Source organism: Physeter macrocephalus, chromosome 8, assembly GCF_002837175.3.
Source record: "Physeter macrocephalus isolate SW-GA chromosome 8, ASM283717v5, whole genome shotgun sequence".
Classification (NCBI taxonomy): domain Eukaryota; kingdom Metazoa; phylum Chordata; class Mammalia; order Artiodactyla; family Physeteridae; genus Physeter; species Physeter macrocephalus.
The window spans coordinates 69,122,474-69,138,058 of NC_041221.1; the positions used below are offsets into that span (position 1 = coordinate 69,122,474).

A 15,585-nucleotide genomic window follows, 5' to 3' on the forward strand; every position below is an offset into this window, starting at 1 on the left:
GATTTTCTGATGATGCCCATTCTAACTGGTGTGAGGTGATACCTCATTGTAGTTTTGATTTGCATTTTTCTAATAATTAGTGATGTTGAGCATCTTTTCATGTGTCTGTTGGCCAACTGTATATCTTCTTCAGAAAAATGTTTATTCAGGTCCTCTGCCCATTTGTTAATTGGGTTGTTTTAATGATGCTGAATTGTATGAGTTTTTTGTATGTTTAGAATAGTAACCCATTATCTGATATATCATTTGCAAATTATCTTATCCCATTCAGTAGGCTGCTTTTTCATTTTGCTGATGGTATCCTTTGCTCTGCAATGGATTTTTAGTTTGATGTAGTCTCATTTGCTTACTTTTGCTTTTGTTTCCCTAGCTCGAAGAGACAGATCCAAAAAAATATTGTTAAGATCAATATCAAAGAGTGTACTGCCTATGTTTTCTTCCAGGAGTTTCATGATTTAGGTCTTAGGTTTAATTCTTCGATTCATTTTGAGTTTATTTTTGTATTGATATACAGTGTGAGAAACTAGTCCAGTTTTCCCAGTACAATTTATTAAAGAGGCTGCCTCTTCCCCATTGTATATTCTTACTTTCTTTGATGTAGATTAATTGACCATGTAAGTGTGGGTTTATTTCTGGGCTCTCTATACTGTTCCATTGATCTGTGTCTGGTTTTGTTTCAGTACCCTACTGTTTTGATTACTTTATTTATTTATTTATTTTATTTATTTTTTTTTTTTTTTGGCGGTACACAGGCCTCTCACTGCTGTGGCCTCTCCCGTCACGGAGCACAGGCTCCGGACGCACAGGCTCAGCAGCCATGGCTCACGGGCCCAGCTGCTCCGCGGCATGTGGGATCCTTCCGGACCGGGGCACAAACCCATGTCCCCTGTATCGGCAGGTGGACTCTCAACCACTGCGCCACCAGGGAAGCCCTGTTTTGATTACTTTAGCTTCGTAGTTTAGTTTGAAAACAGGGAGCATGATACCTTCAGATTTGTTCTTTTTTCTCAAGATTGCTTGGGCTATCCAGGGTCTTTTGGATACAAATTTTAAAATTATTTCCATACAAATTTTAAAATTATTTGTTCTAGTCCTGTAGAAAATGCCATTGGTATTTTGATAGGGATTGCACTGAATCTGCAGATCGCTTTGAGTAGTATCGTCATTTTAACAATACTAATTCTTCCAATCCATGAGCACAGTATATCCTTCCATCTGTTAGTATCATCTTCAATTTCTTTCATCAATGTCTTATAGTTTCCCGAGTGCAGGTCTTTTACACCACCTTAGTTAGAATTATTCCTACATATTTTATTCTTTTTTATGCAGTTATACATGGGATTGTTTTCTTAATCTGTTAGTCCATCTCTAGTGTATGGAAATGCAACAGACTTCCATATATTAATTTTGTATCTTGCAACTTTAATGAATTCATTTATTAGTTCTAATAGTTTTTGGTGGTGTCTTGAGGGCTTTCTATATATAGTATCATGTCATCTGTAAACAGTGACAGTTTTACCTGTTCCATTCCAATTTGGATTCCTATTATTTCTTCTTCTTGTTTGACTGACCTGGCTAGGACTTCCAAAACTATGTTGAATAAAAGTGGTGAGAGTGGGTATCCCTGTCTTGTTCCTGATTGTAGAAGAAATGACTTCAGCTTTTCAACATTGAGGATGATGATGGCTGTGGGTTTGCTACAGATAGCCTTAATTGTGTTGAGGTATGTTCCCTCTATAGCCACTTTGTTGAAACTTTTTATCATAAATGGATGTTGAATTTTGTCAAAAGCTTTTTCTGCATCTATTGAGATGATCATATGACTTTTATTCTTCAATCTGTTTATGTGGTATATCATATTGATTGATTTCCAGACATTGAACCATCCTTGCATCACTGGGATAAATCCCAGTTGATCATAGTGTGTATGATCCTTTTATGGTCTTGTTGAATTCAAATTGCTAGTATCTTGTTGAGAATTTTTACATCCATGTTCATCAGTGATATTGGCAGGTAGTTTTCTTTTTCTGTGGTGTCTTTGTCTGGTTTTGGTATCAGGTTTTGGTGATGCTGGCCTCATAAAATAAGTTCAGAAGCATTCTTTCCTCTTCAAATTTTTGAGAAGGACAGCTGTTAACTCTTCTTTAAATGTTTGGTAGAATTCACCTGAAAATCTCCTGGTCCTAGACTTTTGTTTGTTGGGAGTTTTTTGGTTTTTTTTTTTTAATTACTGATTCAATTCCATTACCGATAATTGGTCTGTTCATATTTTCTATTTCTTCCTAGTTCAGTCTTGGAAGATTGTACATTTCTAGGAATTTATCCATTTCTTCTAGGTTGTCCAATTCATTGGTGTATATTTGTTCATAATAATATCTTATAATTCTTTGTCTTTCTGTGGTGTCTGTTGTAACTTCTCTTCTTTCATTCCTGATTTTGTTTCTTTGGGCCATCTCTCTTTTTTTTCTTGATAAGTCTGGATAAAGGTTTATTAATTTTGTTTATCTTTTCAAAGAACCAGCTCTTAGTTTCATTGATTTTTTTCTTTTTTTTAAAGTCTCTACTTCATTAATTTCTGCTCATATCTTTATTACTTCTTTCCTTCTACTAACTTTGGGTTTTGTTTGTTCTTCTTTATTATTTCCATTAAGTGTAAGGTTAGATTGTTTGAGATTTTTTAAATTTCCTGAGATAGGTGTGTATCACTACAAACTTCCCTCTTAGAACTGCTTTTGCTGAGTCCCATAGTTTTTAGATCACTGTGTTTCAATTTTCATTTGTCAGGTATTTTTTATTTCCTCTTTTATTTCTTCAGTAACCCCCTGGTTGTTTAGTAGCACATTATTTAGCCTTCACAAGCTTGTGTTTTTTGTAGCTTTTTCCTGGCAGTTGATTTCTCGTCTCATAGCATTGTGGTCAGAAAAGATGCTTGATATGATTTCAAGTTTGTTAAATTTACTGAGACTTGTTTTGTGGCCTAGCCTGGAGAATGTTCCATGTGCACTTGAAAAGAATGTGTATTCTGCTGCTTTTGGATGGAGTGTTCTATATATATCATTTATCTGGTCTAATATGTCACTTAAGGCCAGTGTTTCCTTATTTTCTTTCTGGATGATCTGTCCATTGATGTAAGTGGGGTGTTAAAGTCCTCTACTATTATTGTATTATTAACAATTTCTCCCTTTATGTTAATATTTGCTTTATGTGTTTAGGTGCTCCTATGTTGGGTGTATATCTATTCACAATTATATCTTCTTGTTGGGTTGATTTCTTTATCATTATGTAATGTCCTTTCCTGTCTCTAGTTACAGCCTTTGTATTAAAGTCTATTTTGTCTCGCATTTGTATTACTACCCCAACTTTCTTTTCATTTCCATTTCCATTGAATACCTTTTGCCATCCCTTCACTTTCAGTCTGTGTGTGTTTTTATATGTGAATTGAGTCTCTTGTAGGCAGCATGTATATGGGTCTTGTTCTTTTCTCTATTCAGCCACCCTAAGTCTTCTGACTGGAGCATAGAGTCCACTTACATTTAAAGTAATTATTGATAGGTACGTACTTACTGCCATTTTGTTAATTGTTTTCTAGTTGTATTTGTAGTTCCTCTGTTTCTTTTTCTTCTCTTATTCTCTTTCCTTGTGATTTAATTGTTTTCTTCAGTGTTGTGTCTTTATTCCTTTTAATTTTTTTGTATCTGTACAGGTTTTTTGTTTGTGGTTACCACGAGGTTCATATACAACAACCTTTGTACACTGTAGTCTATTTTAAGTTGATGGTTGCTTAAGTTCAAGCGCGTTCTAAAAGCACTACATTTTTAATCCTCTCCACCAACATTTGATGTTTTGGATGTCATATTTTACGTCTTTTTATTTTGTGATTCACTTAAGTAATTATTTTAGATATAATTTTACTACTTTTGTCTTTTAAGCTTCATAGTAGCTTTATAGACTGTTGATCCACTACCTTTAGTGTGTGTTTGCCTATACCAATGAGATTTTTCCTTTCATAATTTTCATATTTCTAGTTGTGGCCTTTTCTTTTCCACTTAGAGCAGTCCCTTTAACATTTCTTGTAAAGCCAGTTTAGTAGTGCTGAACTCTTATCTTTGCTTGTCTGTAAAACTCTTATCTTTCCTTCAATTCTGAATGATAATCTTGCCAAGTATTCTTGGTTGTAGGTTTTTTTTCTTTCAGCACTTTGAATATATCATGCCACTCCCTTCTGGCCTGCAAAGTTTGTGCTGAAAAGGCAGCTCATAACCTTATGGGAGTTCTGTTGTATGTAACTAGTAGCTTCTCTTGTTGCTTTTAAGATTCTCCCTTTACCTTTATTTTCTGCCATTTTATTTATAATGTGTCTTGCTGTGAATTTCTTTGGGTTCATGTTGTTTGGGACTCTGTGCTTCCTGGACCTGTTTCTTTCCTGTTTCCTTCCCCAGGTTAGGGAAATTTTCAGCTAACTTATTTCTTCAAATAAGTTACCTGCCCCCTTCCCTCTCTCTTTTCCTCCTTGTACCCCTTTAATGCAAATGTTAGTACACTTGATTGTCCCTTAAACTATCCTCATTTTTTTAAATTTTTTTTTCTCTTTTTCTGTTCAGCTTGGGTGATTTGCACCACTCTGTCTTTCAGATTGCTGATCCATTTTTCTTTATCATCTAATCTATTGTTGATTCTTTCTAATGTATTTTTTATTCTAGTTATTGTATTTTATTATTCAACTCTGTTTCATTCTTTTATATTTTCTAAGTCTTTGTTGAAATTCTCATTGTGTTCATCCATTCTTCTCCCAACTGCAGTAAGCATCTTTATGATAATTACCTTGAATTCTTTATCAGGTAGATTGCTTATCTCCACTTCGTTTAGTTCTTTTGTTGAGGTTTTGTCTTGTTCCTTTGTTTGGAACATATTCCTTTGTCTCCTCATTTTGCCTAACTCTCTCTGCTTATTTCTATGTATTAGGTAGGTCACTTATATCTCCCAATCTTGGAGAAGTAGCTTTACGTACGAGATGTGCTATGGGGCCCAACATCATGCTCCCTTCTGATCACCAGGCTATACGATCTAAGAGTGCCCTCTATGTGGGCCGTGGGCACTCTTCTGTTGTGGTGGGCTGACTACTATGGGCATGCTGGTAGGCAGTGCTAGCCTCCAGCATTAACAGGCTGGAGGGAGGATTCCAAAATGGCACATCCCAGTGCCAGTCTCATCACAGTAGAACAATCTCCCCAAAATGGCTGCTACCAGTGTCTCTGTCCCCAGACAGACAGTTGCCTCCTGCCTCTCTGGGAGGCTCTCTAAGACCATCAGGTGGGTCTAACCCAGGCTCCTTTCAAACTACTGCCTCTGCACTGGGACCCTGAGGGTGTTAGATTTTGCATGCGCCCAGTAAGAGTGGAGTCCCTCTTTCCTACAGCCCTCCAGCTCTCCCAAATGTAAGCCCTTGTAGTTTTCAAAGCCAGACTTTCTGGGGACTCGCCTTCCTGGTTCAGAACCTCTAGGCTGAGGAACACAAGGTGGGGCTTGGACTCCTCACTCCTTGAGGAGGACCTCTGTAGTTGAAGTATCTTTCTTGTCTGTGGGTCATCAACCTGAGGTTGTGTATCCTGCCTATACCACATCTCTGCCCCTCCTCAATGTGGCTCCTTCTTTATATCTTCAGTTGTGGAAAATCTTTTCTGCTAGTGTTCAGGTCATCCTCCTAGATATTTGCTCTGTAAGCAGTTCTAATTTTGGTGTGCCTATGGGAGGAGACGAGTTCAGGGTCTTCCTACTCAGCCATCGTAGGGAAGCTCCTCATACATTATTTTTAATTATAAAAGGAGTAATAGAAAGATATGGTAGTCACCACCTTAAGATATAAATATCAGAATCACCATCAGTGGGACAGTTTGAAATTATGGGCCTCCTAATATAATGCAATAAATGGTATACAAAGTATTTATGTAGGTTTCATGCCAAAATGTAACCTAAATTTAATCAAGAGGAAGCCATCACACATATCCAGAATATGGCACATTCTATAAAATCACTGGCCTTAACTCTTTGGAAAAGTCTATGTCATGAAAAATGTACAACCAAAAAAGACAGGAATATTTTCTAGATTAAAAGAGACTAAAGTGATATATCAAAATGCAACGTGTGGTCCCTGATTGGATTCTGGATCGAAAAACATAGCTATAGACGGTATTTGGGGGACAAGTGGAAAAATTTCAATACTAATGCTAATTTTCTTACATGTGAATCGTAGGGTAGTTATGCAGGTTATGTCTTAGGAGATATAACTAAAGTATTTGGGATCAGCAAGAAAATTTTATATGTGTGTGTACACACACACACACACACACACACACACACACACAAACACACCCTTGTAGAGAGACAGAGAGCAAGAAAGAGAGAGGAAGTAAACACGGCAAAGTGTTAGCTACTATTAACTCTAGGGTAAACATATATGGATGTTCATTGTATTTCTCTTCCAGTAAGTTTAAATAGGTTTTAAATATGTTGAAATTTGTTTCCCTAAATAAATATATATCATATAAAATTATTATATATAATAAATATGTATTATTTGTGAATATATATATGCAACATGCTGCCATGTGACTGTTTCACCATTAGAAGTCTTCAAGTAGAGGCAATTCTCCCTTCTAAAATTCACTGAATCAATTCAACTCAAAATTTTGTTGAACACCTGCAATATGCTAAATCCAGCTCAAAATCAAGTATACAGAAATGAAGAGGCTATATCTTTGCCCTCAAACATTCACTGTCTAATAGGAAAACAGACATGTAAATAAATAAATAGTATGATAAGTGCAACAGTGGAGATATCAAAGGAAGAGGCAACACAGAGAAAGATATGGTTAACTGTATGCAGAGCTGTCTAATAGAACTTTCTGTGATAGACAAGTTCTTTACCTGTGCTATCCAATACAGCAGTCCCTAGCCACATGTGACTAAAGAGCACTGGAAATATGCTACTGCAATTGAGGAACTAAATTTTTTATTTATTGTAATTAATTTACATTTGAACAGCCAAATGTGGATAGAAGCTACCATATTGAACAGCACCACTCCATAGGGCATGGCAGGGAAGGGGAGGTTGAAGAGAGAAGAAATTAAGAAAGTCTTCCCAAAAGATGCAACATCTAACAGGGTCTTGAAGAATGACAGGAATTTGCCCAATTAGATAAGGTAGGAAATATTCTATGCAGAGAAAGAAGCACATAAAAGCATGAAGAGATGTCCCAACATGGCATTCTTAGGAAATCAGTAAATTTCACGTTACATGGGCATAGAGAGCAGAGGAGAGGAATGGGGTAAGAAGAATAGTGAGGATAATAAAGTTAAAAGAAAAGAGAGAGCTTATATTATAAAAGATCTGATGTATCATCCAGAGGAGCTTAAATCTGATCACGGTATTTGGAACTAGTGAACAGAAAGCAAGAGTTAGACAATTAATTTCATATTTTAGAACAATCATTTTGACAGAAGACTGGAGTGGAGGCTGCAAGTAGAAATGGGAAGCCAATTGAAGTTACTATTGCACTAGTTTAGCAAAAGTTAAGAATCTGGATGGAAATGAAAGAGGGAAAAATGAGCTATTTGGGACGTATATGGAAAAGGGAAACAAAGAGGAAGACTCCCTGATATTTAGCTTCAGATACTGATAATAAAACAAGGAATAAAGCTGGGAGAATCAGACCCAGAAAGAAGAGTGGGCAGAAGGAAAGAGTATGACTATGTTTCAACACTGACAGCTTTAGCTTTAGATCACAAACTGCAAGCTGGAATGAAAGCAGATTTGTGCAGCTCACAAAAGAAAGAGGAGAGGCGTCTGAATCTGCATCCAGGAAAGGGAAGAGAAATCAGGCTATATTTGAAGCTTCTGTGAGATGCAGCCAAACACGCCAGTGTCTGAACTGAATAACAATGTGGTCTGCTCTCTCTTACCCTGCTGTCTAGTTATCAGGGCATAACTAATGATACTCCAGCAGAACAAAACAGTCAGAGTCATCATGTTTTCAGACACCCTCGCTTTCTTTACCTTGTTAGAGCGAGAGCATGAATATAACTTGTGCTCTATTTTTATAGGAAATAAGGCAAAAAAAAAATTACAGGTACTTAACATTTCCCATACTGTATATCACATATAAATAAATTATAGCAAAAGCCTACTCCTACAATGAGGAATTACATTGTTTTTGAAAGAAACAAATATTGAAAGCCTAGAACTATGACATATATATATATATATATATATATATACACACACACATATCACTGCTCTTCACAACTACCCTGTGAAGCGGTTAGTATTATCTCTATTTTACAAGTGAGGAAATTGAGGCTCAGAAAGGTTTAGTGGCTACCCAAGGTCACACAGCTAGTTAGTGGCTGAACTGAGATTCAACTCTAAGTTCATCAAACCAAAGACAAGTCCCACTGAACCCAATGACTATATGCTGCTTATGGAGGTGGAAGAAAACAAAATGCAAAACAATGAGGTCTCTGTTCCCATCTTTCTGAGAGCTCACGCTGTCACCAGCATTTCTTGGTACAATGCCCTGATGCTTCCTAATTTTGCATTTTAAACTACGCTCTACAACCTAAAATGCCTTCCCCTATCCTCTGTTTATCCCAGTTCTACCTGTCCACCAAATCCACCTTCAATTCAAATTCCCCATCATGTGAGAGGCCTTCCAGACAAATTCTTTCCATCATGCACTCTCTTTCCCGATATCTTTAATTCCATTTATTGACTCAGTCATTGAACCACCTATCCATCCCAGAAACAGGAGATGATTCTGTGTAAGGTAATGAACTCAGCAATGAGGCTGTACAAAAGAAATACCTATAAGAATACAGATGGCCCCTGACTTACAATGGTTTAACTTACAATTTTTTGACTTTACGATGGTGCAAAAGCAATACTCATACAATAAAAACCATACTCCAAATTTTGAATGTTGATCTTTTCCAGAGCTAGTGATAAGTGGCATGATACTCCCTCGTGATGCTGGGCAGTGGCAGCGAGGTGCAGCTCCCAGTCAACCATGCGATCACAAGGGTAAACAATGACACACTTACAATCGTTCTGTACCCATGCAACCATTCTGCTTTTCACTTTCAGTACAGTATTCAATAAATTACACAAGACATTCAACACTTTATTATAAAATAGGCTTTGTGTTAGATGATTCTGCCCAACTGTGAGGCTAATGTAAGTGTTCTGAGCACATTTAAGATAGGCTAGGTTAAGCTGTGTCAGTAGGTTAGGTGTATTAAATGCATTTTCGACTTATGACATTTTCAAGTTTATCGGGATGTAATATCGTAAGTCGAGGAAGATCTGTACTGTTTAGGGACGGAAGACATGGAAAACTAGCGAGTTTAATATGAAATATCATTTCATATTATAAAATACTTGGAAATATTTTAGACCTATAAATCATTTGTTGTTTTATGTATACAAGTGTTAATTTGAGTGTCTGGTCACTTCAACATCACTGGAAATTTCTTATATTTCTTCTATAGTCTTCCATGCATCCAACAAAAATTGGCTGAACTCTTGTGAGGCACAGTGCTAGGTATTACAGGGAATATGAATAGATACAAGATGCAATCTCTGCCCTTCAGCTGAAGAAATAAAACAAGTATGCATATAATTATAAGGCAGAACATATATTATAAACTTATATAAGTGTTATATATCATAGTAAGTGCTAGGAACATAGAATAAAAGCAAAACTAAATAACAGGTTTTCAAGGAAGGACTCATGTTGTCCTGGTATCTGAGCTGAGCCTAAAGCATCATTAGGATCCTAAAAGCCCAAAATAGAAGATTAAGTCTAGAAAAGAAAGATTCATGCTTAAGAAATATACCAATTGATTGTTTTCTAATCATATAAAAAAGTCACTTCCATAAAAAGTAAACTTTGGTTCATCCTAGCAAGTTTAATATGCGAACAATATTTTGATTAGTAATAAACTGTGAAAATGAATATCAAAAGAAAGATTTAGATCTGCTATTCTGAGCTTCCAACTCGTGGCAGTCAGCTGGCTAAGAAAAACAGCAAGGGGTAGTTGGCAAACTACAGGCTATTGAGATATTTATAACCACTAGAGTCAAAAAAAGTTCCTAAAGCTTTATTTAATATTTGCAATACATATACAAATAAAGTTTTCTAATTATTTAATATTAAATTGCATACTCTATTACTGAACTCCTCAGGGAAGAAGATATTATTTAAATGCAAAAAAGAAGCATAATTATTCATTTCAATTTAACAATAATTAAATGAAAAGCAAGTACAGGTACTGCCAAGAATCTCTTCTAATACTGTACTAGTGGACATGCGACTATTAACAAACACTAATCTCATTAAAAATAAATGATTTATCCAGGTTCAGATTCATCATATTAATAGTTAAAAGTATATGGCTTACGGAGCTCTATAAATAATCAATTTTCTGATAACATTTATACCTGGTCATAACATTCTGTGCAGTATTAAATGTATTTATTTCAAGATTTCATACGCTAAATGAAAACATGTCTAGTCATCTGATTACAGAGAATAAAATTCAACCATAAAAGCAGAACTTGGGAAATTAATTCTCCACAAATTATTTGGATTTTCTATTTTTCTGAGCTGGATTATTAGAACAGATTAACAAAGTGATTTGTGTGTGTGTGTGTGTGTGTGTGTGTGTGTGTGTGTGAGAAGACAGAAAATGTAGGTTTTCAGTATGGCCAACTAAATTCCTTATGGATCCCATGCTTCCAAAAATAACAACTCTAAAATCTGGACAAAACACAAAAAACAACAACAACAACAACTAAAGGCAGCTTGGGTGCCTATGAATAGGAAAATGCCTAAACAAATGGTGATGCATTCAAACAACCATTACTGAGCAGTTTAAAAAAAAGAACCATGCAACAACAGGACTGAATGTCAAAACCATTATGTCAAGTAAAAAAGGTCTCACACACAAGGGTATACATAGTATGATTCCTTTTATGTGAAATTCTAACAGAGACAAATCTAATCTATGGTGGAAAAACAAAACAAAACAAAACAGTGGTTTTCTCTGGCGAGTGTTTTAGGCAACTGACTCTGAACAGGCAGGGAGAACTTCCCGGGCTGGTGATAATCTTTACTATCTTGATAGGGGTGGTGAGTTATATAGGTGTATGCATTTGTCAAAATTTAGTGAACATACGGTTAAGATCTGGGCTTTTTATTGCATGTAAATTTTACCTCAAAAGAAAAGAATGTAAAATATTGAACTGTAGTCAATGGCATGCATACTAAAATATTTAGGGGGAAAGTGTACTGATGGCTGCAATTTACCTTGAAATGCATCAAAAATAAGATGGGCACAGATAGATGAATAAATATTGATATAGCAAATATACTAAAATATTAATGGCAAAATCTTGGTGTGGATATATGCATATTCACTGTAAATCTCCTTGATTTTTCTAAATTTTCACTAAAAAAATGTTAGAGATCAAAAAAAAAAAAAAGAAGGAAAATAACGTTAGATTAATTCAGAACAAGTCCTACGAGGCTAACATCATTTCCTTTCTATTTTATCGGGATTACCACCAGACTGGTAACTCAGAGAAAAACAACTGACAATGTATTTGGACCCCGATAAATTTGGATCTCTCTTCATAATCTGATTAAGGCAAAAACCCCAGATTGCATAAATAATAATGATAATAGCTACTGCTGTGTACAATACTCTTTACTAGACACTTTCCTAGCACTTTATATATATTAACTATTTGATCTCTACAACAATGCGATGAGATAAATACTATTATCCACATTTTACCAATGGGGAAACTAAGATGTTAGGATAATTTGCTCAAGGTCACATATATGTAAGTGGAAGAGCCAGAAATTAGAATCCAGAGAGTGTGGGTCAGAACCCCTGCTCTTAACCACTTCCCCATGACTGCTCCCCTAGGTGACTCTGTAACTGATATAATGTCATATACGGTGCTCTTGTCAAGTTTGTGGTTGACATGAAGCTAGGAGCAAAAGCAAATATAGTACTTTACAATTTATCCCGACCGATTAAGGGACATGTAAATAAAAGACTAACAAGATAAAATCCCGTAAGGATAAAATATAAGATCCTGCATTTGAGTCCAAACAACCACCTTTACCTCCTGTGACAACACGGTGCACAGCAGGTGTTGGGCAAGAACCTGTCAAATGAATGTACGATTGAGTGGCAGGGGAGAGAGAGTGTGTGAAAAAGGACAGGCTTTAATAAAACCAAAGCAAAATACAAATTTAATAGATAATGCTACAAAACACTAATATATAACTATGTTATCTAGAAGTAGGTTAAATGAGCACTCTACAAGACTGTTCTAGTCAGACCAATGCCAGATATGCTGTGCTAACTTCTGGGAACTACAGAGTAAAGACACAGGTAACCTGGAACAAGTTTAGAGCAAAAGTGTAAGATTTAAAACTGACCTATGTGAGGTACAATGGAAAAAGCTGTGAACATTTAATGCGGACGCAAGAATTAAACGAACACAGTAGCAAACTTCAAAAATGTAAGGTACTGTCATGAAAAAGAAGAATCACACTTATTCTGTAATTGTCCATAAGAATAAAAATAAAGTCAATTGAGAGAAGCTACAGGAGCTACAAGGAAACAAAATCAGTGTCAAGGAAGACTTTTCTAACAGATATAACCACAAAAGAAAAGGTGGGAGAGAAGGACTATCTCATAAGGGTATGAATACCCTAAATATGATCAAAATAACTCAATGAAAGATTGGAACAAATTAGCATGAAGAGCTCTTTCAAATCTAAGAACTTACTATATAATAAAAGGTAATTTTTATAAATCTGTCATAAAATGCTTCAGATTGATTAAAATAGTCATATCAGTGACCAAAATAGACTTGGCATGACAAAATTTAAACACAAAGGAAAAAATAAAAAATAAAAGTTATTTGCTAAGTCTGTAAATGCAGAGAGCTTTCAGCCTAAAAACACTGTAATAAAATGCAAAAGCAAAGATAAACAAATTTGTCTACATAAATATTTAAAACTTTTACATATGAAAAACATTAAAAGGCAAACAATAAGCTATACAATTAGGATGAAGGGATTTTATCTTTAATATAGAGCTATGGTGTCCAGTAGAGCAGCCACAAGCCACATATGGCTATTTAAATTTAATTAAGTTGACCTTAAATTAATTAACCATCAAAATTTTAGTTTCTCCATTGCACTAGCCATATTTCAAGTTCTTAACAGCCACTGTGGTTAGTGGCTACTGTACTGGACAATGCAGATACAGAACATTTCCATCAGTGCAGGAAGTTCTACTGGAATTTTAATATTTAAAAAATTTAGTGCAGGGAATTCATTACATAGCTGATGGGAGAGCTGAGATGCCAAACAGGGGGCTGTGCATCAATGCAGAGATGAGCAACAGCAGGAAGCCGTTACCATCCCTAAGACAGAACAGAGTGCAGAGTCCAAAACCCAATGTCACCTGGAAAAAGCTGGGACCATAGTGGGTGTCTTGGGTGGGAGCTGGAGACAAGGAGGAGGAGCAGCCCCTGCTGGATAAACACCCTGATGTAAAAAGAGGGGAAGAAATACCCAACTTCTGCGTTCCTTCTGTGCTCCAATCTCCTGCCAGTACCTCCCACGGCTGAACACAGACAAAACCCAGGTGTCAAAGGAGCCTGGGAAATACAGCCTGCAGGGGTCAGACCCTCTGTTAAAAAGGGCAGAAAAGGGAAGGAAAGGAATGTCTGAGGTCAAACAGGCTGAGGCCTGACACAGGTACAAATAATTTATAGAGAAAAAAAAAAAAAAAAAAACACAAATGGCCAACATTTGAAAATGTCCAACCTCACCAGTAATTAAATGTAAATTACAAATCATTATTAAAATAAGAATAATATTAAATTAACAATAATAAATAATAATTCAAGTACTTAGTGCTGATAAGGGTGTGGTAAAAACAGATAACTCACATATCCTAGGGGAAGAAAAGAATTTTCAAAATATTTTCAAAGAAGCCGGAACAATTTTGAAATTAGCATCAACAAATTTTTAAATGTTTATCCCGTTAGACCAACTGAGTGCATTTCCAAGGATAGATACAAAGTCTAGAAAATCTTAAGTCCAGAAAATAATTTTAGAAACAAAGACGTTCATTTCAGCTTTATAATATTGAAAAAAAAAGACACCTTCAATGTCCACCAGTAGGACAAAGCAAAGTAAGGCAAAGTAAGGTACATCTATCAATTTATTAAAAAATAATACTGCTTGTTTGCCAGCCACAATGAAAGGTGCTAGATATATAAAAAAGATTAAGAGATAATAATAGACTAATTTGTATTCATTTAAATAATGTTTATGAAGGATTTAAATAAAATAAGGACGTGTTTGTGATATGCCTAGTGAATAAAGATTAATCTGAAATTGATTACTCTTACATCAAACAACATATGCCAAAAGGTTATTAGTAACAGTGGTTGCCTCTAAGTGGTAAATTTATGAGCTTATTTTTTCCTTCTTTTATATGTTTCCAAACTTTCAAAATTTTCTAAATAAAAAAACAAATTTACAGAGCTATAAAAAACTCCTTCAGAGTTATTAATGCAAATGTTTAACAACTGTAAACCTGCCACAACAGTGCCAGTTTACCTGTTACAATAATAAACTGCATTATTTGGATCCAATTCTATCGCCTGTGTGTAACAATCCACTGCAGCAGCATAATTTTCTTCTTTCATGTGGTTATTGCCTAAAATAACCAATAGGTACAGTAAGTACAATATACAGAAAAAAGAAGTCTGCAAGATAAATTTTAATCATAGAAACTACAGTAATACGAAGGTCAGCAACATGATTTTTCATTCATACTGGAAATAAATTTTATATTGTACTATAGAGTTGATACCCCTTAGCTTTCAGTGTGTTTGAATGATTTTTAACAGTGGAGAGCCTTTAAAAAATTAATCTTTGAATATCTTATAAAACCAGACTTCAGTAAGTGAGTAAGTGTAACAATTATGATTACCTCTTGGCAAAACCTAATCTCTTCTCACCTTCCTTATCTTCATCTCTCTCTTTCCTTTTAGAGCTGCCCCACCCCATTCCAGGTGGACCACCCTCCACAATCACTATCTCAGTCTGGACCTGGTCCTCCACTCCTTCCCTGTCAAAACATGCACCTGCTGATGAGCAAGCCCTCAGAACATGTGGTGAGGGTAAGCTAGTAAAACTACTCATGTCAATGTCATTGGCAGATATTTTTATGTGCTATCCCTTCCAGAGATAGATTCTCTTTTAAAGAAAATTATTGGAGATTAATTTCTAGAAAGACAGAATTTCAGATACCACAGCTAGCCCACAGCATACTGATCTTCAGGAAGGGCTTCTGCAGATACATCTGGCAATAATTTAGCTACGTTAACGACTGGTCGGCAAAATAAGGGATTTCTTGCGGCTATCTTCTGTAATCCATTAAACGGAAAAAAAGTGTCATGATCACTAATAAGAACCAATGCTCAAAATT

General features: G+C 35.6%; 1 protein-coding gene across 3 annotated transcripts in view; it reads right to left on the minus strand.

Moving 5' to 3' along the window:
* Positions 1-15,585, minus strand: part of SGTB (small glutamine rich tetratricopeptide repeat co-chaperone beta) — a 50,307-nt gene that overhangs the window by 18,066 nt on the left and 16,656 nt on the right. For all 3 annotated transcript variants that reach the window (XM_007103305.3, XM_007103306.3, XM_007103304.3), the window contains exon 5: positions 14,712-14,811. In XM_007103305.3, the coding sequence (XP_007103367.1) occupies positions 14,712-14,811 (100 nt within the window). The remainder of the gene's footprint in view (positions 1-14,711; positions 14,812-15,585) is intronic.